This window comes from Trachurus trachurus (assembly GCF_905171665.1).
Source record: "Trachurus trachurus genome assembly, chromosome: 8".
NCBI lineage: Eukaryota > Metazoa > Chordata > Actinopteri > Carangiformes > Carangidae > Trachurus > Trachurus trachurus.
Window position 1 is genome coordinate 8,793,934 of NC_139905.1, and position 24,365 is coordinate 8,818,298.

A 24,365-nucleotide genomic window follows, 5' to 3' on the forward strand; every position below is an offset into this window, starting at 1 on the left:
CACATATACTGTATGTTTATATACACTGTCATTTAACATACTAAGTCTTTTTCTTGCTGTAAAATAAATCTGATACATTAGACTTTGCACTGCAAGTCCTGTCATGATACATAATCATACATTTACATATATATATATAGATTTCTACCAACTAGTTTCTGCTCGTTTGTTTATCCCAGGAGTCTTTTTTTTTAATAGTTTTTTTGTTCTTCCTAGGAACCAAATCCATTTCAACACTTGAACTTGTTACGTTAGCTGCCTTTAAGCTGGTAGCAGCTGAACAGAAATGTCGTCGTTTGCACATTGAGGCGGCGGCGGTGGCGACGGCGGCCAGCAGCAGTAAAGTAAAAGCCCCCCCCAGTGTGCCCTGAAAAAAAATTCACTTTAATACTGGACTCTGGGTCCTGATGATGATGAGCCTGGGATAAACAAAGTCGTCATGTTGTGGGTTGGAGAGCGAACTCTGACCTCCCTGCTGCTCTGGCTCTGGTCCTGCTCGTCTTTGGCTTTCTCTTTCTCTCTCACACACTCACACATACTTACACATACTTACACACTCACATACGCACCTTAATTATGTTTTAATAGCACTGAGGTCACCACACAAAAATATTCCCAGCAGTTTCTTTAGTAAATTAACACTTTAAAGGTTGAGTGCTGCAGCCAAATGATGCAGAGTTTCCATAACCTGTCAGGTAATACTGTCATCTGAATGTAAAGCTATTAGGATGTGAGGATTTCTTTTCTTTTTTTTCTGAGTTGGAACAAGAGCAAGAGCCAGGAGATGTCAGCAGCAGCGGCGACGGCGGCCAGAGTTCGTTTTCCATCCATTTTTCATTTATAAACCCCAATTCTGTAGAAGTCCGCAAAACCAGCTGCTTTTGACAATTTAACTTTTTTTTTTTTTTTTTTCAAAACAAAGACGCCATGTCCTGAAAGTATCATTCGATTTGACACAGTCTAGATATAAAAAATATATTTTTACATATATATTTGCTTATAAAATCTAATTGTAATGGACATGGGGATATAAATAAAAGTGAAGCCATTTCAATTTTTTTCACATTTGAAGTAAAAAAAAAACAAAAAAAACAAAAAACAAATTTGGCAAAGAGAAGAAAAAGAAAATAAACCCCCCAACAACATTCATTTTTACATCAAAGTGCATCTGATTTCAAATTGATCGTTAAGCTAAGGCTTCTTCGTCAGGGCTGTTTGGGCGAGACGCATGAGGACAGAGTGATTATAGGCAAAGGCAACACAACTCGTTAGTTAATTAAGGCTTTTGGTTTGTGTTTTGTTTGATTCCCAGGTCCACACTACTGTATGATCCTGTGTGTGTGTCTCTGTTTGGCACTTTGTGGGCTGAGGACACCTGTGCAGCAGGTAGAAGATTCACACTCAGCTCCTCCCACTCTGTTGCATCATCACTACGTCCTGCACCGTATTGAAATGCACCGATTCTCCAAATACTTTTAAGGCAAATCCAGACTCAACCGGTTCCTTTAAAAAACTACAGTAACGACCATGATGGTGGAGTTTGTAGCTGCTCAGCTCCAGTTTGTGTCTCTCATTCATTCCCATTGGACTGAAAAGACACAGAAACAAAACGATATTCCCACAAATCTCAAAAAACAAAAAACATCTGAATCAAAGACTTTGCTTTTTTTTTTTTTTTTTTTTTTTACTTTTTGCTGCACATCTGTTTCTGCTTCCTGATCCAAAAGGAGGAGGATTAACAGCTGGAACATGTTTGTTATCAGATAGATTTGTATATATTGAAATTCACCTTTAACCAGCACAGCTGTGCCACTTCTGGCTACCTGGAAAAGAAATTCATCTTTGTTTTTTGTTTTTGTTTCCATCCAGATGGTTCAAATAATCTTTGAGGATTTTGGAAACACCTTCAGAGGAGCGTTAATGTGCATGAGAGCCAGAGACTGGAGCTGGTCGCTGCAGTGCATCATGGTCTATTGAGGCCAGAGAAACATGGAAACACACAGGTTTGTGTTTTCATCCTGAAACAGCTTATACTTGTGTGGTACTGAAGTAGCTACAGAAACTGGTGTTTTTGAATAGCTGAATATTATTTTTTTTAGCTCCAGTGTAGCTACTCTACACATTGTTATGTGTTTTTAACTGAAACTACACACTGGTGAAGATGCAAAGTGCATCACAAACGAGGTTCGGACAGAGTTACAACTGTGAGGAGGATGGAGTTTTCTCTGTTCCACAGCAGGAACTGAAACAGGAAGTAGTTGCAAGTTGCCAAAGTTGGGGAAACAAAAAAAGAGAGAAAAGAAACAAACAAAAAAAAAAAGCAGAGAACAACTTGTCCAATTAACACTGTGGTGAACAAGTGGAGTTCAACATCCACTGAGAGAACGTGAGCTGTAGGCCTGCTGTAGCTTTACAACGCTGCTCAGCTAAAAAAGTCAAACACTCAAAGCTTTTCTGGTGTTTCTCTTCCTCCTCTTCTTCTCATCGCTGCCCAACGAGTGAATGTAAACACACGGGAGGAGGAGAGGAGACGATATTATGAAGATGCTCGGAGCTCTGACTCACTGATGCTGCATTCAGAGTGTGTGTTTGTGTGTGTTTGTGTCGACACCTCCACCAAGATGCTTCTGTCATCTGTGTGTTGTTTCCCCCTGGTGGCGGCCGCTGTGTGAGCACCGGTTTCTCTCTCTTAGAGCTTTGCGTTGACTGCAGCCGTCAAACTGTCGCTTCTTTTTGGCGTTTTGTGACATGTCCCGGTCCAGTTCTGCAGGGCGCCACTGTAGGTTTTCTTTTCTTTCTTTTTTTCCTTGCTCTGTAAGTTTTCGAGTCCAGAAAAAGTCTCAGCACAGAACCTGGGCGAAGGAGTGTCTGAGCAGCTCCTCGGCGCTCGGCCTGTGCTTGGCCTCCACGAAGATGCAGCGGATGAAGTCCCGCGCCTGGTCGGAGGCGTGCGAGGGCAGCAGCGGGTTGGTGGGCTGGGTGGCGATCTTGAAGATGGCCGCCATGGCCTCGTACTCGGCCCACGGAGGCTTTTCCGTCAGCATCTCCACCACCGTGCAACCGAGGCTCCTGTTGAAGAGAGACACACAGATCAGTTCCACATCATAACAAGCTGAAACAAACAAACTCCAGCGGCTCCTCCTGTGGGGAAATAACGTACAAAAGTGTCATGAACCCCCCTGTTCACACAAACCAGTTGTTCATCAATGCAAAAATCCTCAAACTACGACTTAATCAACTACAAAACTCTGCAAACAGGGTTCTTCTGCATAACTTACAAGGTTTTCTCATAGGCAGAGAAGTGACACACAATCTGAGAGGAAACACTGTATGTTATTTAGGCAGAGGAGAGTGAGAAAAATCCTTTTCTATCTCAGTCACTGGTGTCAAACAGTGGAACAAACTAGATGATGAGGTTAAAAAAATCAAGAAACTTGTGGGCTTTTAAAAAAGAAATACGAAACCCTATTCTAGACAATTATAAATTGATTTAAACCCAGTGTAAGAGCAGATTTGATGTTAATTGTTGTGTGTGTCATATGGTCTGACTGTGATTGGCGGGTCAGCCTATATAGTGTAGGAACCTTTGGGGGTGCGTCAGGTGTTTCCAACCGGAACAGGAAAAACAGTTTTTGACCACTGTGCAGCATCACGGTGCTCCGTGCGGATGTGTGTGTGTGTGAGATGTGTGATTTAAAGCATGAGCTGTAAAATAAATGGACTTGTTTGCATCTAAACTGAAAAGCAACTGGACTCTCATTCATCCGTCATGGTAAAGTAAAAGCGCGTCAATTAGGTTTCCTGTTGAAATGCCTCAGTAGCTTAAAGCATTGGCTTAGCTTCTACACCCAGAGAAAGGGGTTTAACATTATTCTGGACTGGCTGTCTTGTATCACGTACAGTATGCTAAGAAAGAAAAATTGTGATGAAATTAATGTATTCTGAATGGTAATCGGGGGCGGGACCTGATAAGCTTTATACTTCTGCCGTTTTCCCTTTCGGTCATGTTGCTTGTATTGTGTAACTGAAATTGTGTGTGATGAAGTCTGATTCAATTAACATGTCCGAAATAAATAAATAGTCTCAAAACACTTCAGCTTCGGAGGAATGTTTTGAGTGGAAACCTCCTCCTCTTAGCTGAGAAACCTGGAACATACCGACCCCTGTTACGACCTGTCTGACTGGACGTCGGCCAATCACGTCGCTCGCCCCCCAGCCCGGGGTCACCACCCAATCAGCTCGCATAAGGGGAGGGTTGTCTGGTCCGTGTGTGTGTGTGTGTTTACAGTATGTGTGTGTGGGAGCTGGGATACAGTACACACAGCACACTTTATTATTAAAAAACACCGCTGCGCTTCTGTCTCTTTAAGAGGAACGGGTCGGTGTTTACTCTTCTTTTTCTCTGGCGTTCACGTCCCGTCCCGTCAGCGTCTGGCAGCCCGGAGGTATTTCTCCCCCAGTCAGAACATGCTCATAACCTGAGTCACCGCTGCAAACTCAACTATTTTTACTCTTCAGAGATGTGAGGCACGAAAACACACACACACACACACACAAACACACACTTCTCATCAAGAGTTTGTTTGTTTTCACCTCTAAAAGTCTCCTGACCTTAATCCACTTTCATCACTCGGCTCCAGTCTGAGTCACAGACCTGTTGTTTGTCTGACGCCTTCAAAAAACTTTCTGCACCAATTTTGTCAAATGTTGTTAAAGGGATACTTCACCCAAAATCGATAATTCACCAATTTTCTATTCACCGTCATGCCAATGAAGGGTTTGCAGAACTTTCAGACTCATCAAAACGCTTTTGGAGATTCATATAATGGCGGTGGATAGAGTTCACTTTTGAATCGTCCAAAACACACACTATGAAACATCCAAACACCTCCATACTGCACTGTTCATCGTTATAAACCATTGGATGTATGATGTAAACACGAACAAACATCTCACGCATCTCACACAGCCACTGGGAGCTACTGCTACAACAAGGATAAAAACAGAGCTCAAATGAATTTTTCCAAACAACTTCTTCATGTGGCGGCTTCAGGACACTTGGGTCAGTACAGACGAGCAGTATGGAGGTATCTGGATGTTTCATAGTGTGTGTTTTGGACGATTCAAAAGTGAACTCTATCCACCACCATTATATGAAAATCCGTTGCCAGCCGGACCCCCCCTGGAACTCCTAAAGCGTTTTGATGACTCTGAAAGTTCTCCAAACCCTTCCTTGGCATGACGGAGAGGAGATGATTGGTGAATTATCAACAATTTTGGGTGAAGTATCCCTTTAACCCTTTAGTCAAACTACTGTGAATGTCTGTGGACTGTGGGAGGAAGTTAGAAAACCTACACAGACACAGAGAGAACATATGAAAGGCCCGGGAATCGAACCCAGAACCATCCTGCTGTAAGGATCAGGATCAGGACGTGACTCTAGTTTTTATATTAAAAAAACACTTCCTAATTTCTCTATTTTTATTTTATTTTATTTCTATCTTGATTTACATGCATCTATTTGTTTTATATACAGACGTGTGGAAGAGTTTTATTTCCTAAACTAATTTCTAACTAATTCATTCATATCCAATATTGTCGTTTCATATATGATTTTTGTGGATAAATGAATAAATCCTGCTCCACAGCTTTTATTATGAATTCAGTGAAAAAAAGTCAGTGAAAATATGTGACTGTAATAAATAAATCTATTAAGAGCAGGGATGCAGTTGTATAAGTAGAGTATAGGATGCATAAATGTATATACGAATATGCTTGCATGTATACTGTGTATATGCTGTCTGTAGTTTCCTGGGATAAGAAAGGATGTAGGTCTAGGTATGTGTAAGGTTGACTCTGCTGCCTTAAATCAAACTTAAATCATCCCCATTTTATGTTATGTAATGTTATATTATGTGTCTTGTGCTCAGTTTGCACATGTATATTGTTCTGCATACTAAAAGAAATCTATACAAATAAAAATAAAATGTATTTGCAAATGAAAAGGGGGAAAAAATGTACGCTCTGTATCTGTAAATCTACACAGACTAAGTCATTGTTTTACTTTATTTTGTTGCTCCTGATAAACATGTAATTTCAGAAACAACATCACACAACATCTGTCCAGCTGTGCGTCTGAGCTGGGATCAAACCTGTGTCCTTACCAGACGTCGGCCTTCCTGCCATAGCCCTCTCCACTGATCACCTCCGGGCTCATCCAGTAGGGGGTGCCGGTCACTGAGCGGATGCCCGTGCCCGACATGCAGATGGTCTGGAGCCTCTTGCTGGCACCGAAGTCTCCGAGCTTCACGTTACCGGCTGAATCCCGCAGGATGTTGGCACCTGAGCGAAGGCCGAGCCGAGTCGAAGCCAGACGAGGAACAGGTAAATAAATACAAATACAATCATTTAATCTCGGGCTATCATCTCTCCCACACACAGATGGTGAACCCAAACATCTCTTTTAAAACGTGTCTAAACATTTATCTGCTGTTTAAACAGAAAGTACCTTTGATGTCCCTGTGCACGATCATGTTGCTGTGCAGGTAGGACATTCCCTCCAGGATCTGCCTCGTGTACTTCCGGGTCACGTTTTCCGTCAGGGCGCCGTAGGCCTTCAGCTGGTCCTTGACTGAACCCTGATATTTAGAAACACACACACCACACTGTACATTTTAGACCATAATACTGTAACACAACGACTGTGAGACTCTCCAGAGCTGCAGCAGACACAGATGGAGCTGGCACCTGAAGGACGGAGAGGTCTGTGATCCTGTGATCTCGACTCAAAAACACATCTGTGTTTGTGCTTCCTCCACATCTGCAGAGCTGCAATCAGTGCTGCACATTACTGTATTATATGTATGAGAGACAGAATAGCACTGATCCGCCGACCGCCGCTGTGTGATTAGTTATTCACGGTCCTGAAGGGAAAGGCAGCTGACTGCAGCTACAACAAAGTGCTGAGTCTTTGTTTTTTCTGTAATGGTGTATAATAGTGTAATGGGCTCTTTATGTTGCTATTTATAGATGAGTACAGAAGTTGGCTCTCAACCGGCGGCCCAGGAACTAAAGAGAAACAAAGTTCCCGTGAAAATCATCAGTTCCTAAAACTGTTGTTGGACAGATCCAGAAGTATTTCTCCTTTTTTTTTTTTTTTTTAACTAACAAACACTCTGAGGAAGCCGATTGTTGTCTTGTGTTTTCTTTTTCTATGTTGCGTTAACCTGCGTTTATTTATAAATTATAATAATTATCTTGCGCCACAATATTAGATGAAATATGATGGAAAACAAAGCCTGAGGTGAGGGAATAGATGTTTAGTTTTCAACTCGAGCTTGGCGATAAGGCCTTAAAATAAAATCTCAGATTCTTTCACATTTATGACTCAATGCCTTTTCTTCTCTTTAAAAACAAATAACGGGATTATTAAATCATTATAAGTAAGTTTAAGGCCCAGTAGCTCATATCTGGTTTGACTGTCGACTCTTTTAACCTGCATATAAGCTGCACCATCCACAGGTCTTTCCACCAGAATCTCTTCTTCTTCTTCATACTACAGGGAAATGATTCCACTTATGTCAGCTCCTCTTTCGCCGTCGTTTTAGCCACCGCCGTCTCCACAGAGCAACAGGCTCCTCCCACTGAGCTGCTGCCGAGTTAATGAGTCGTGCAGCTGCTTTTAGTCATTAAAAACTTGACAAAGGACGGTGGTTTGATCCAGATTTGACACTGAAAACCTGCTGAAGCATTCCCAGGAGACTGAGCTAATCTCCTCGGTGTGATTACCTCATGCTGCCAATGTTGATGTTTCACCTGAGTCTGCACCGTAATTATCCACTTTAAAGCGATTTAAAGAGTAAATTGCTCTTCTTTTTTTTTTTTTCTTTTTTTTTAAAGCCATTACTCCTGAGCCCTCTTTGCCCCGGTTGCTGAGACTCACCCCCGGCATGTACTCCATGAAGATAGTGAGGGTCTTCTCGTTGTGGTCCCTCAGACAGCCGTAGTACTGCACGATGCGCTCGTGATGCAGGTTTTTCAGCAGCTGGATCTCACACTCCAGAGCGCTGACCTCCTGCACAAACACACACACACATCCAGACACAGATAACAAGGTCATTAACACACTGCACAGAGAGAGATGAGATCCAGCATGAAAACTGTGGCATCTGTTTTCATTTGCAAACAAAATATATATGTTTTTTTCCCCCCCAAACATGTCTAAAATCCCTCGCAGGCGCTCGTGTATCTGTTACCACTGACAACAAGCAAAATGTTAACTATAAACAGACGGACGACAAACAGTAAACTGTGAGTCTGCCAAAAGTGAAACCTAAAGCAGAGAGTCAATAAAAGGCAACAGCCCGAGTTCCCCAAAAGAAGTTCCTGTGTTTACTTCAGAGAGCGAGGACACAACAGAAAGAGACAGAGACAAACTAAGTCCCAAAGTCCCAAAACAGAAGCTGCTTTAAATGAAACAACTGTGTGTGTGTGTGTGTGTGTGTGTCTGTGTGTTTGTGTGTGTGTGTGTGTAGGGGTGACGGGAGGCCATGGCGACGCTGACCTGTCACCCTTCTCCACCACCACAACACTTGGCTGGGATTCAGATACAGGAAGTGACAGTGCATGTTTTCTCTGTGGCCGACAGGAAAACACATTAAAACGGGGGGGAAGAGAGACGAGGCGGAGGCAGCAGCAGCAGCAGAGATAAACACTGCTCATGACTTATTGATTTTCTTCTTTTTCATTTTCCTACATATTGATTGTGTCATCTATCTCTGTGTTCTAGGGGATAAAATAAAGTTTATGGTTTTAACTCCTAACCCAGAGCTGAAGAGAAGATGTTTATGTAACGACGGTTAACTCATTAATCCCGACTACCTGCATTCCAGCAGAACGGAAGAGGTATTTCCTGCTGATTTGTTATTATTCAACAAACTGAGGTTTAATATTTCAACGGTAACATGAGTCATGTTTTCAAAAACAGTGAGGGAATGACGTCGTCCAACATGTGACAGTGAGAGAGTGGTGTAATCTCTGTGAGAGCATTCATGCATTGATGAGTGGGTGAGACTTTCACCTTGCTGGTCTCGGGACTGTCGGGATCAAACTGGACCTGCTTGGCGGCCAGCTCTCTCCCCGTGTCCACGTCGTAACACAGGTAAACGCGTCCGAACGCTCCCTGGCCCAGAAGCTTCCCCCGCCGCCACGTCAGAGGAGCGCTGGGAGCTGAGAAACAGAAACACACACATCTGTTTGTTTATGCTTTACATTAAACACAATGTTTACTTTATCTAAAACACAGTTTAAATGGACCAGGATACAAGAAGGTTAAATGGATATGGATCCGTCTCCTTGACCTTAAAGGGATAGTTCAACATTTTGGCAAACTGGCCCATTGCCATAATCCCTGTAGTCATAGCAGTAGGTTCGTTACCTTTAATTGTCGGTGCAAGCTATTTTTAGAACGGCGGAGCAGAGCCGTGAGCTGCTCAGAGCTACGCTACGGAGGCAAATGGGATTTCTTGGTTTTCCTCATCAAACTCATCAAATACACAATCCAACAACTCCAAAACGCTCTGGTGGACAAGTTGTGACCTGCACATTCACCACGCTGTGAGATAATAACAGAACGTTACCAGACAGAGTTGTTTTAGAGGTAAATTCAGGCAAAACCGCTGATGCGCGTTCCCGTTGGGGGCAGTTTTTCAGCAAGCAGTCTCTGAATTTGCCTCGAAAACGACTCTGTCTAGTAACGATCTGTTATTATCTCCTAGCGTGGTGAATGTGCAGGTCACAACTTGTCCACCAGAGCGTTTTGGAGTTGTTGGATTGTGTATTTGATGAGTTTGATGAGGGAAACCAGAAATCCCATTAGCCTCCGTAGCGTAGCTCTGAGCAGCTCGCGGCTCTGCTCTGCCGTTCTAAAAATAACTTGCACCGATAATTAAAGGTAACGAACCTACTGCTATGACTATAGGGATTATGGCAATGGGCACAATTTGCCAAAATGTTGAACTTATCCCTTTAAACGATGTGCATCTTAAATGAGGCACAAAGACACAAACACTCTGAGTTTCTCGTCTCCCACCATGTCAATAATTTGGTTACAGTGGAAAGTTTTTCCCACTCACACTTGTGGGCGACGGAGCGCTCCTGGGGGCGGAGTCGGCCCTGGGCGTCGACCAGCTGCCAGCTGCCCAGACTCTCCTCGCTGCCGTTGAGCGACCGGCGCGAAGGCACAAGAGTGAACAGGTTCCCCTGGGGACGACGGATCCGTGGGAACGTTCGGCGACCTGAGACAGAGATGATGCATGATGAAATAAAGAGAGAGTGTAAAAGAGCCAGGTGCATGTTGGGTAAACAGAGCCGTCTTACCTTCACTGTGGTCTTTATGATGCAGGGAGACGTGGTACCTGCGAGGATACGTTCCTCCTTTTCCTGCTACTCGGTCGTACACATGATTCTCCCTGTCTGAAAACCAAATAGCCGCAGGTCAGAGGTCAGAGGTCAGAGGTCAGAGGCGAGTCAGCAGGATTACTCTGCGATTCAACCGCAGTCCGACTCAATCTCACTCTGAGTCACACAGAGTTCATGTGAGCGACTGTGTCAGCTCGTACTTAACCAGCTGGAGGCTTATGTGAAGAGCATTTGTGAGTTAATGCGATTTATTTAATGTCGTTACAAGATAACACAAACAATCAAGAATAGATCTTTATCAAATCAGATTTGTTAAAAGAATAGTTCACCCAAAATTCAAATTGCACTCATTATCAACTCACCCTCATGTCGACTAAGGGCTGGGAGAAGTTTCAGAGTCCTCCGTGGCTTCTCTGAGTTACAGGGGGTCTCGGCGTAGCAGTGCATGTCCATATAACGGTTGCAAATGGATACCAACTGTCTTCGTAACAAAAAGACACACCAAAAAACATCCAAATACCTCCATGCTGCTCGTATGTAATGTCCGTCTTGTATTGAAGCCCCGAAATGCGAAATTGTTCCGAAAAAAATTAAATAAGTCTATATTTCAAGCTTGTTTGTAACGGAAGCTCCTCTTCCTGGTCCGTCCAAATCTCGCGCGATTTGCGCCGGCGTCCGTAATTGCACGGACGCCGGCGCAAATATTTAGATGTTTTTTGGTGTGTCTTTTTGTTACGAAGACAGTTGGTATCCATTTGCAACCGTTATATGGACATGCACTGCTACGCCGAGACCCCCTGTAACTCAGAGAAGCCACGGAGGACTCTGAAACTTCTCCCAGCCCTTAGTCCACATGAGGGTGAGTAGATAATGAGTGAAATTTCAATTTTGAGTGAACTATTCCTTTAAACCTCGAGCTTTTTAAAGGACGAGGCTGCACTGTTTCTATTCTCGACGTTACAGCGGTTGTGTCCTCGTGGGCTGCGTTCACACAATATTCCCACATCATCATCACTGTGACGGACGGTGCTGCTGCTCTCACCTGAGCCCTCCTGACGGTTGTCAGGGTAACTTTTGGCTCTGTGCATGCGAGACTTCCTCAGCGACGGGCTGCAAGACAAGACGAGCAGAAGGAGGAGGTGTGAGAAGTGCAAACCACAGATCGTGAGGATATATAATGGTAAAAAAAGATGAAGAAGTCGGTTCCTGTGCGGGCAGGTGCAGCAGCTCCTCACCTGTCTGAGTTGCTGTCCAGAGACTGACAACTTCCAGAGACCGAGTTCTCCGCACTGCTCCAGGGATCCAGCCCCTGTGCACGGACGGCAACAATGGAAAATGAGGAGAAGTGTGAGAGCGTTCACATGTGTTTTTGTGTAAACCTAGAAATGTCGATTTTTGGTAACTTTGGAAGTCCACAGTTTTTTAAAGGGATAGTTCAACATTTTGGCGAATTGTGCCCATTGCCATAATCCCTATAGTCATAGCAGTAGGTTCGTTACCTTTAATTGTCGGTGCAAGCTATTTTTTAGAACGGCGGAGCAGAGCCGTGAGCTGCTCAGAGCTACGCTACGGAGGCTCATGGGATTTCTTGGTTTCCTTCATCAAACTCATCAAATACACAATCCAACAACTCCAAAATGCTCTGGTGGACAAGTTGTGACCTGCAAATTCACCACGCTATGAGATAATAACAGAACGGTACGAGACGGAGATGTTTTCAAGGCAAATACAGAGACTGCTTGCTGAAAAACTGCCCCTGACAGGAACGTGCATCAGCGGTTTTGCATGAATTTACCTCTAAAACAACTCTGTCTGGTAACGTTCTGTTATTATCTCATAGCGTGGTGAATGTGCAGATCACAACTTGTCCACAAGAGCGTTTTGGAGTTGTTGGATTGTTGGATTTGATGAGTTTGATGAAGGAAACCAATACTGTAAATCCCATTAGCCTCCGTAGCGTAGCTCTGAGCAGTTCTAAAATTAGCTTGCACCAACAATTAAAGGTAACGAACCTACTCTTAAAACTATAGGGATTATGGCAATGGCCCAATTTGCCAAAATGTTGAACTATCCCTTTAATTCTGCAGGTTAATTCAGCTTCTTGTTATCGAGAATCCCCCCGGAAAATCAGCCAAGATACTGAATTTCAGTGACCAGAAAATTGTTTATGTGAACAAATCCTCAGAGTCTGAGATCCCAAACACGCCGCAGAGAAGTGGATTTTCCCCCATTAGCTGTGAAGCTGTGACTCACACACTGATCGCTGGTCTCCGGGATGAACTCCCCCTCACTGTTTATGCTGGTGTAGGAGCCTTGGCGGGCGATCCTCTGCTGGCGCTCGGGCACGTAGCCAGGAGGCGGTGAGCTACGCCCCGTGTTCTGAGAACCTGGGATTAGACGGCAGTTATGAGGCAGAGAGAGAGAGGAAGAAAAAAAAAGATCAGAGGTACGAAAAATAAGAATTTAAAACAATATTTGAAGGAGGACTGAGAAGCGTCAACAACCATGTGCTTCAGGTGCAGCGGACGATGTGGGAAAAAGCTGCTTTGCGTCACTTTTTTTTTTCAAACTCATCATCCTTCCTCCTCTGTGTTGACAATCATGCTCTAATGTTTCTGACTTTAATGGCTGAGAACTGGTTTTAGTGTTTATGTCCTGCTGCTGTAATAAAGTCCAGATCTCATGCCCTCCTGCAGCCGCTCTGACCCCCCCCCTCCCCTCTTCCCCTGCTGCTTCAGAGAAAGACAAAAAAAGAAAAGAGATCCTAAAGCGGGCCACTGGTCCACCGCACTAATAGAGCTCCATAATCTGATTGGCTGCCGTCCAGCAGGCATCGTCTAGTGATGGTGAACAGGAAAAGGAAGAGGACCCATTGCTAGAAGGGGAAGCCAAAGAAAGAGCAGCAGCCAGAGAGAGAGAGAGAGAGAGAGCAAAGGCGGCAGAAAGGGAAACTGAGGTAGTAAAAAAAAAAAGAAGCGGCGGCGAAGACACATGAAACACGACAGCGACTCATAAAAGGAATATTTACAGAGGGAACTTTTTTCTTTTACTTTATGAACTCAGAGTTGCAGCCATGTTGTTGTTGCACGGTGCTAAGAGATAAGATTAGAGAGAGAGAGAGAGAGAGAGAGACAGCTGAATGAGTGAAGATGCGTACCGGTTGATAGGTGGCGCCCTCGGGGTTCTGCAGCCTGGTAAACGGTGCTGACGTCTCCCGTGGACTGGGACGACTTGATCCTCACCTGCTTACACGGCGCATGGTGGGAGGGGGAGGAGGCCTGGAGGGAGAGGCACAGGAGGACGAAGGGTTAAACGACGTCAGAGAGAGAGCCAGTTAGAGTGATGGAAATGAATGAGGAAGCTTGATTTTTCACAATATGGGTCTGTGATGAAGAAATGCTGCTGTAAATGTACGCCCTGTGTGTGTGTGTGTGTGTGTGTGTGTGTGTGTGTGTGTGTGTGTGTGTGTGTGTGTGTGTGTGTGTGTGTGTGTGTGTGTGTGTCTCACGTTGCTGTGCTCCTGAGTGAGCAGCAGGATCTTGATGCTCTTCATGTTGGAGCTTCGGTCCAGCAAGTCGATCGCCTTGTCCAGGTCGTCCTGACCTCGCAGAGGGATGGACAACTGCCAGGAGGACACAAGACACAAGACAAACACATTAACACTCACACTAAATACACAACGCAAGGGCTGCACAAACGTTCAATCAATAATCCAAAATAGAGCTGCAATTAATCGCACAATAACCAATCATTAAATTAATCGTCAACTAGTTTGATAATCGAATAATCGGTTTGGGTAGTTTTTTAAGGAAAAAAAGTCCAAATTCTCTGATTCCAGCTTCTTAAATGTGAATATTTCTAGTTTCTTTGTTCCTTTATGACAATAAACTGAGTCTCTCTTTGGTTTGTGGACAAAACAAGACATTTGAGGACGTCATCTTGTGGTTTGGGAAACACTGATTGACATTTTTTAACATTTTATTGATCAAACAACTAATAGATTAATCGTTTAAACAATCAACAGATGAATTGATAATGAAAATAATCGTTAGTTGCACTTGCATCCCTAATCCAAATATGGAAACACAGACAAAGTCTATATGCAGAAATGTCCGTAGAGCTTGAACAATTAGTAAATGAATCAATTAAGTAAATTGACAGGAAATCATTCATAATTGATTAATTAAATAAAACTACCAAACATTTCTTTATTCCATTTTCTCAAATGAAGATTTTCTACTTTGTCTCATGTGATAACAAACATCAGGAGTTTAGATTATTATGTTTGGTTTATTGAAAATGGAACAAAATCTATTTTGCCTCGAAAGTTTATTAAACTTCTCAGAGTATAAACTGATACACTGAGAATAATACAACAATAATAACACATGCACACACACATTTATATTTTATATATACGAGAGACTGGTGTGAACAGCGTTACCTCATTGTTCATGTAGTGCAGGTCTAGCTGCTGCCCGAACACACTCTTCACTTTCTGCTGGATTTCCTCGAACTGCACGGGACGTCCAAACATCAGGATCCTGCACATCAACACACACGGAGAAAATAAGAATCACAACGATAAGAAGACAGATGATCTTGATCTTTTTTCAGTTAACATGCACACGCTCAAGCAAAAAAATTAAACACACACACACTCAAGTAAAAACATTAAACACACACCGACACATGGGGCTGCTGTGTTTAGTGCGAGCAGATTCCTCCAAGTACACCTTGCATAGTTGCGGTTTGCGCTGGCAGCTGCAGCCTGACCACAGTCTTTTCCTCCATATTATCCAGCTCACTCACATACCATCCGAGTTAAGAGCTGCAGTTGTGTGTTGTGTTGGACTCTGAGACGTGTTTTTTTTCTCTCATGAGCGGGAACATGTGACTGGAGCGGCATGTGATCGAGTGTGTTTATGTCTGTTGTGTGGGAGTGTTTACACTCACTCTCTTGCATATGGATGTATACATGCACACACACACACACATACAGACACTCTCATGGCATGCATGTAAATAAAGACTTAAACAAACTCACCGTCTTTCTCCTGAGAATTCAAACTTTATCCTGACGTCGTCCTGGAAACAGGAAGTTCACCACATGGACAAACAGAGGTCGTCGTATTAGTTATTATCAATGCACTGATATTATTTCAATTATATAACTAATAACAACAGTGTGATTTCTTTTCTTTTCTTTTTTTTTGGAGCTGCAGCACTTTCACATGCGATGTCTTCACCTGTGGGTCTTACACAAAGATTGTCAGTCTGTCTGCTGGGAAGATGTGTCACTTTGTACTTTTGTACTTTCTTCCATTGCCTCATCATTTATGAAAAAAACAAAACAACTTCTGCTCATGACGGGCGCAAAAACTCAGTAACTGAGCGAGGAAAATGTCAAAGCTTGAAGGGTGGAGGGTGGTGGGTGGTGGGCTACTAACTGGCAGCTTCTCCAACACAAGCTGGACATATTTTGAGAGAAGCTGTTGAAAAATAACTGGATTTAATCTTTTTCAGATGAACGAGAAGAAACCAACGTTGTGGGTGGCTTCTTCTGCAACTCATCTGTCGTCGAGCTAAATGAGCTAACAGCTGAAATTACTGTAAGCAATGAGAATATTTATATATATTCTCACTTCAGGGTGATGCCTGGGTACGTGGGAGTTTTATTACAGCAGTTGTACATAATAAAAATTCTACGGCTGACACACCTGTAGTCATGAAGATAAAAAACATACTTTGTCAGCAATTAAGACCCAACAGACTTCTGTTACAGGTTATTCCTTCATCTCAGCTGTTAGACCGCCCAGACTGTGAAGAGCACAGAAAAGTGCTTTGTAAATAAAGTTTATTATTATTATTATTAGTCTGAATACTAATGGAGACAACTCAAAGGCTGTTGGAGTTACAGCTGTGTGTAAATGGTGTGGACAGAAACGCCATTAGGCTTTTATTTTGACAGTCAGCAGTCACCCATACTGTTTCTGCTACCCTTTGGGGCAGACAATAAAGAAATCTATCTATCTATCTATCTATCTATCTATCTATCTATCTATCTATCTATCTATCTATCTATCTATCTATCTATCTATCTATCTATCTATCTATCTATCTATCTATCTATCTATCTATCTATCTATAGTATGACTTTATTTACATGTAGGTCCAAGAGCTTTGAGGAAGAACATTGTTTGTCACTGAGTTTTTTGACTTATGTGAAACCAGGATGATCGTTTCCATTATTCCTGGGTTCATGAACACAACTTTATATCGGCTTTATCTTCCAAAACCATCTATAGGTTTGGTTGGTTCTCTGAAAACCTGTCTGATAATCTGTGCTGCAGCGGTTCTGTACCTGTCTGTTGGTCTGTGGAGTCGGTGTCTTGGGTTTGCTGTTGTCGTATGACAGCACGGGCTGGCGCCGCGTCATCTGGAGGGCAACCAGGTCCTTCATTATGGAGTGGAGAGCCTGTCTCTCATCTGGAGAGGATAATGGGTCAGGAGTGGGGGAAAAAAAAAAAAAACACACGATTAGAGTGAGGCCTGTAAAATGAACGGTGACAGAAAGAAAGAGAGGGAACGACGGCACTAGAGAGATGTGTGGAGACAATTAGGCAGGTTTAACTGCAGCCATATTGAGACTATCCTGTGACAGGGTATTAAGAGTCAGGAAAGGACTGCAGTGTTTTTGATATGCCTATTCCCACGTTTGATTTCAAGGAGAGCTCTGCCGGGGCTGGACGGAGTCACGAAGAGAAAATATTCTCCTTGTGTAGCTTGGACAGACATCACACGGCCCCGGGGCAGCGGAGAGAACCAGACCCCCATCTCCACAACACTGAAAGCCAATCCTTCACCCGACGGCATCTGGAGCAGCAGCAGCAGCAGCAGCGACGGCGGCGGCGGCGGCGGCGGCTGTTGCTGCAGCTCTTTGGCCTCGGGGAGGGTGTTTGGTGTGAGAGTGTGTGTGTCTGTTTTTATCTCACGCTGCTGCAGGGGAAACTGTGCATTAAATGTCTTTCTAACATCAGGATTCACAGGACTCACTCATTGTGGCGACGGTGCGTTCGTGGTCCAGTCTTCAGAAAACTCGTCTCTGCTGCTGCGCCCCGGCCTGATGAAGACAGAAACCAATCAATCAGTAATAAGTTTGTAATAATGGAGGATGGCATTGTTGTTATTGTATATAACCAAGTCAGACATGAGGTTACCAGCAGCTCAGATAAACACCACCTGAGAGGTAAACATGAGGGGGTTACCGCCTGGAGCCTGAAGGCATCACCGTGCCTTTATTACATGGCATCTCCATAATTCAGTTATACAACATAATGGTTTTAATGTGACGTTAACCAGGAAATCTTATTTTCATTCACAGCACAAACCTCTTTTCATGTTTGACTCCTTGCAGACCTGCAGGCCTGAGTCAATGCAGTACATATGAGAGTGTGTGTTTTGTGTATAAGTGTGTACGAGTGTGTGTGTACGTACGAGTGTGTGTGTTTTTTTGCCCATGAGAAAGAATGACAATTGGAAACGGCTGAAACTCCAGCTACACTGGCAGAGATCGCTCTGGCACGGCTTTTATGAGAAGAATGATTTTTTCTGCCATTTCAAACATGGACCAGCTCTAAAACGTCTCTGATTGCACGAGCTGCAGAGAAAAACCAAACTCAGCTGTGTTATAACCTCCATTGTTGATGTTAACCGGGCAATATTATCTGCCCCGTTTCAAGGCGTCAACAGCGTTATAAACTGAGGCATTTCCTTCAATGGAGAGGGTTTCCCTCAAAATTTGTACCAATAAACCGAGGAATTTAAACCAATTCAACAAAGTCGCACACAACAGGACTTATGTTCTCAGCGCTCTTTTCACATGAACTCCGTTCTCACAAATACAGTGAATTATGGATGATTGAGAAAAGCTTGAATAAGGCAACGAAACCAAACTACAAGCTCCTTGAAAAGCCTTTTTCCATAAGACCATAAACGCTATGGTGCTCAACACTGAATGTGACCAATATCGATACCACAGGACTGATGATAGACAGATGAACTGGAGGCAATTTGCCCCTAAAATTTGAGACAGTGTAGGTAAAATTTTCATCTACTGGCGCCTGTGCAACCAGGAAATTTGCCTTTTTTTTTGGTGAAACATGGAAGAGGAGACTCAAAGAATCTGTGATCTGTCATTACAGGTGTCAGGCCAATGTGTGTGAGGATCATGAATGAAAAGGAAATGTGAATATTTGCTTTGCAAGTCAATTTATTGTGTGCGCCCCTAAATTTTCTGCTTTTTAAGTTGGGACCACTTTGCTCCTAGTAAGTAAATGTTAGTCTGGAGCCCTGCAGGATGATATTTTTTCCATCTTCTCCTTAAAAATATATAGATTTAGACTTGTATTAATGTTTTATTCGTTCTTGTCACTATTTTCTTCCTACCCTGGATGCTTCAGCTGCTGTTAATTGTAAATCTTGTCAACTTCCTCATGGAGGGATGAATAATGTCTATCTTATCTTGTCTTGTCTTATCTTGTCTTAATTTTGGGCACGAGCCACAGAAACTGGGTAAACCATCACATCCGCGTATGGTATGTAAATGATGTCACTTTCAAGCAAGCTGAGCCTCTTGAAGAAATCACTGCTGCATAGTTTCCTGTGACTGGTCTAAAATGTCATGTAGTAGTAAGTCAATGAAGCCACAGAGCTGTGTGGTCGGGGAACTTGGAAAGCCTAAAGAGCCAGTGACTGTTTTATGATGAGGACACAGGAACCAGGACAAAGAAACACCAGACTCTGGTATGTTAAAGCGTCCGAGGATGGAGGATGGAGCGCAGAGCGACAGGCTGCAGCCGCCTGAGGTCTTGATTTGTGCACAGCAGCTCTAGAAGATCTGAGAGAGAGGAGAGAGAGAGCGAGGAAGCGGGAAAAACTTTCTTCTGTGCAATGCAATGAAACTGGGCACCATCATCATCAGCAGCAGCAGCAGCACCTGAGGCAGCTCAGTGACCCAGTGGATTTCTGGGTAATAATCACCCACAGGAATGTCGGGCACGTCCGTCTGTGGTCGGCAGAGCGTTGCCACGTTGCTTTCAAGCTTCCGCCGCTCTCATGTTCTCCCCCTGCCAGCGGAGTGAGTGGATGCCAAAGACTTTTGTCCTTCAACTCTGTGAACCCCACGCTTAAGTTATGGCACTTCATCGCCGACGAAATAGCATGAAGTTTATGAGGTGTGCAATGCAATTCCCCCCAATCCCCCTCCACCCCGGGTAGCTGCATGAATCTACAGTCGATTCAGGTAATGCAGAACCGTTATCTCCTCTCCATCTCGATCTGGCACCGACGAACGCACCACAATGTCAGCTCAGATCTCGTACCTCAATGGGTCTTCATAGTAAACAACACAACTGCGTCCAATCCCCCAGTTACCCTCTCTCTTCTCTTCTTTTCTCTTCTCTCCCTTGCTTCTGCTGATTTTAATTACCTCCCAAGTGGAATGTGGGGAATTCAATGGCGAAGGAGGCTGCTGCGCTTTACCAGTCCAGTCAGCTGTGCCCGCTTTATTTTCCTTGTATCACATTTCCAGGACTAGCAGGATTTACATGGATTTTCCTCCCCCCCTCTCTGCTCTGTCTGCTTTGAGAGGTGTTTAGTCTGAGGCTGTTTTTCCCAGCCACAGTCCTCACTCTGTCTCTGGCCAGTGATGCATCTGGCCCGAGGGCTTCACAGCAAGCAAAAAAAAAAAAAAAAAAATCCCCCTGACCTGACATCTCTCTCTTTTTCCCTCCCGCTCTCTCCTGTCTCAGGTGCACATGTGCTTTGGACTCAGGGTGACCCACAACATTTGAATATCGCTGCAATCTCAACAAGCTGCGAGAACTTGGCCCGGGCTTTCAGAGTTTCAGAGTGAAGCTGCTTTGCTTTGTAGTGTTTCAACACATGCACAGATACATTTGAATATAAATTTCAAAAGATAAACAATCGTCCAGTCTCAACATGAAAACTCAGCGTGAGTTTGTGCGAGGGAGATGCTGCATGTTCAGATAACAGTGGGAAAAGGTCGAGGAAAAACGTTAACCAATCTGTTCTATCCAAATCTGATGACCACAAAAATAAATAAATAAAGGATCGAGTATTTCCCCATCTGAATTATACACTCAACAGGGAGTTTATTAGGCTAAAACTAATGCAGTCTAAGTACAACAAACTGTGCTAAACCCCACTTCTGTGATGAATATCATGTTTGTGGTGAACTTTATTGCAAGTGTTTCTATTATTTTTGACCACCTGATACATCACTATGAATTATGTAACACAGTTCAGCACCACAAACTACATCCAACAAAGTTATTTGAGGTGTAAGTTGAATTAAAACGTCTCTGCAACACTCTCAGTAAAAACTGAACATGATTTATTGCAGACAAGGTTGCATGTGGCTTTGTTATGTTAGGAAATACACTTTTTTCATTAACCAAATACAGTCTGCCCACTTTGTTTTAGGTATAAGTTGAATTAAAACTTCTCTGCAACACTCTCAGTAAAAACTGAACATGATTTATTGCAGACAAGGTTGTATGTGGCTATTAAACCCAATTGATTGTAGATTGTTATGTTAGGAAATACATTTTTTAACTAACTGAATACAGTCTGCCCACTTTGTTTTGGGTATAAGTTGAATTAAAACTTGTCTGCAACACTCTGAAGATGATTTATTGTCGAAAAGGTTGTATGTGGCTATCTAACTCAACTGAATGTAGATCGTTATGTTGGAAAACAAACTTTTTAACTAATTGAATACAGTCTGCCCACTTTGTTTTGGGTATAAGTTGAATTAAAACTTCTCTGCAACACTCTCAGTAAAAACTGAAGATGATTTATTGTCGAAAAGGTTGTATAATGTAGCTATTGAATGTAGATCGTTATATTGGAAAATAAACGTTTTAACTCATTAAAAACAGTCTGCACACTTTGTTTTGGGTATAGTTGATGATTTGGCCTCAGAAAACAAAAGAAAAACTCGTGGATTTGTCTGTTTTTAAAGCTGAAAGTTTGTTTTTTACAACTCACTCACATACATCCACTACCTGACAGCAGTTGTCACCATGGTCACACAACTCCCTAACAACAAGAACCCTCACCTGTTGCCTTGACGACCTCGAACCCTGGGAACCGACACTCCGTTCGTTCGGTCACCGTTGCCTTGACGCCGCCGTGGAGATGACGCAGTCGTCGTCGTCGGTCCGCCCGTTGTTCGTGTTCATCGTTGTCCTCAGTCAGTCACACCGACAACACACCGGTGAGCAGTGTGTGTGTGTGTGTTGTGAGTTTGTTAGTGTGTATGTGTGTGTTTGAGGGCGCCATCCTCCTCCTCCTCCTCCTCCCACCACCCCCACCAGGTAACGGTGGGAGGCTCGTCTTCTCCTTCTCCTTGTTCTTCTCCTTCTCTTTCTCTTTCTTCTTGGACGGAAAATTGGAGCAAAACAAAAAAACAAACGGATACTTCCAGGTTGTGAAAACAAAACAGGGTCACATCAGATAGCAAAAAAAATGAAATAAAATAAATAAATAAATAAAAAATGTTCCGATGGAAAAGCTACATCAGCTCCTGTCCCGCTGCTGCAGCCTCGGCTCTTTGGAAAACTCACATTTTAAAAACATTTTCTTTAAAAAAAAAAAGATATGAAAAAGTCCATCAGATGTTGGCGCGTTCAAAAAAGCAGGACACAAGAGTTCTGGCTCCGTCCGACATGAAAAAAGAAAAAAGAAAAAACCAAAACACTACCATACAAGGTGTAACAATAACCGTATGGCCTGTATGAAATCCATTTGTGAGTTAACAGGTCGCCAGAGGAAAAGTCCGTACGATTTCCGTGATTTTGACGGCCTCTCTTCCTGCTAAGTTTGCAGATTTTCCCTCTCTTGTGTTGCCAGGTTTGACTCCAAAATATCCCAAACTGAAAATATCCTCACTTTTTATGTTTGCACGGGATTCGACTGCATCGCTTTGCAACATAAATCCACATCTAAACATAATAATACACTGAAAACTAACTACAAACAAGCCTGAGGGTTTCTTTTTAAACAAAAAGAAAGAAAGAAAAGAAAACAGTAGAGGAATTTGATTCAGAGAGCGACACGATGGTGTAAAGTTGCAGCAACAAAGAACTTAAATGACACTTATTTGTGTTCATGACACAAGTAAAGTCAGCTCGTCATGTGAAGCGGAGTGAAAGTTGGACAAACTCCACCGATGTTTAGATTTCGGAAACAGCTTCGGGCTCTTTTAAAAGCAGCTGCATTCACACACGAAAACCTTTTAAAACGTGAAGAAAAAGAAAGAAAACGTAAATAATACTTGTCGTGCGATGTCTGCAACGCATCGTCCACATCGCGGTCTTGCAACTTTCACCAACCACAACAAAAGCAAGAAACAATCTTCAACCGAAAATACGTCAAAACTTCCTGACAGAAAAATATCACAACCACCACCGCCGCCACCGGAACAGGCTTTTACGCCTCCAACAAGTGGTGAAAACTGCACTCCCAGGCTGTAGCCATGTTTTCCCCCCCAAAAGTGCTTCACTGTCCGTCGTCCAAACGCACGTCAGGAGGACCTGGATTTATTCCCAGGGGGATTTCTGATCACTAAACTATCCAAATTAGCGCTGTGTGCAGGCAGCAGCCGCGGGGACGCGCTGTTACTCGGTCGAAGTCTGTCGTCGAGAGCGCGCCCGATATTATTAAAGGGGCGGAGCGATCGTGACGTAGATCAGACTGAAGCTGCCTTCAAAGACTGCCGGAAAATCGGAATGTCGAAAACTTCATACCCAGACACTAAAATCAAGCATTTTGAGTCAAACATAGCCTATTATCACTAGTGGTCAAATGTATGCAGTACATTTATTTTGTGTTTGTCAAAAAAAACATCACAGTATTGATGAGAGACGACAATTCACACAGTTATAAGATGCTAAGCAGCACCCATTCCTAGAAGGGCAAAAAAAAACAAACAGTTAAATGCAATATGGTACACATTAATAGTATAAGAAGCGTGTAGAAGTACAGGTTTGTTTCTCAGTTAATTGGTTTCCCTTTTAAAGATATTAACGTTTGCTGTAATTTAATACTAATGTAAATCTTGATTATTGCATATAATACTATATTATTATTGTATTTTCACCCCTTTTAAATTAAACTGCATTACATGTTACCAGTAAAACATATGTGAACTATCCAGATAGTTCACATATATGCAATACATTTTATAGAGGTAAAACTCCTGAATGAAAAATGTTACTTAAATGTCCCCTAAAGTACCAATTACAGTTAAATACGGGTAGCGAAAATCGCTGAAGCTCACTATGCCGTCACTGCTTCCGCAAAAGACTTCAGTGCCAGGACCAGCACAAACTTTCCAGTGTACATTAACCACAAAACTCATGACAACCACGTTCTTCTCACTGATGTGAAACACTACCCCCCAAGAAATACTGAAGTCAGTATAAACAGTACAAACATTATACACGATCCCAACCTGAACAAATGCTGCCTGTTGTGTTGTGATTTGCATACTATTTTTGACCTTATTAAGTGGTGCAGGATGGCAATCTGTTCATTCATTTTATTTTAGCAGAAGTACTTTATAAAAGACAATAACTGAATGTTTTGGTATCCTTGGTGTTCAGTGATAAACCATCTTTAAAATAAACACACTGGAGTCAGCTCATTAAATCAACACCAGCATTTTATTTTTTCTCAAAAAGCATGTAAAAAACAACAAATAAATGAAAGAAATGCACAAAATGATTGTGTATATTGGCGCAGAAAGGGGGCGCTTACATTTTAAAATGTTCTATACCACAACTAAGCAATCGAGAGAAGGGAGAATAGAGGAGAAAGACTGCAAACACAGTCCAAGCGTCCTTTTGCTGTAAGGCCAC

At 43.0% G+C, this 24,365-nt stretch overlaps 1 protein-coding gene across 2 annotated transcripts; it reads right to left on the minus strand.

Annotated features, from left to right (window-relative positions):
- Positions 1-5: 5 nt before the first annotated feature.
- Positions 6-23,119, minus strand: map3k3 (mitogen-activated protein kinase kinase kinase 3). 2 transcript variants are annotated; one of them, XM_083976731.1, is made up of 17 exons: positions 21,564-23,119; positions 17,476-17,542; positions 16,784-16,908; positions 15,467-15,507; positions 14,864-14,963; positions 13,928-14,041; positions 13,577-13,697; positions 12,673-12,806; positions 11,655-11,728; positions 11,462-11,529; positions 10,378-10,473; positions 10,134-10,295; positions 9,080-9,228; positions 7,943-8,074; positions 6,509-6,638; positions 6,165-6,342; positions 6-3,069 (listed from the first exon to the last, which is right to left on the minus strand). In XM_083976731.1, exons 2-17 carry the CDS (start codon positions 17,477-17,479, stop codon positions 2,841-2,843), a joined length of 1,857 nt encoding a protein of 618 aa, XP_083832857.1. In that variant the 5' UTR covers positions 17,480-17,542; positions 21,564-23,119; the 3' UTR covers positions 6-2,840. The 2 variants fall into 2 exon arrangements, with proteins under 2 accessions (XP_083832857.1, XP_083832856.1); XM_083976730.1 differs by having other exon boundaries at positions 17,476-17,527; positions 21,552-23,119.
- Between the last annotated feature and the right edge of the window lie 1,246 nt (positions 23,120-24,365).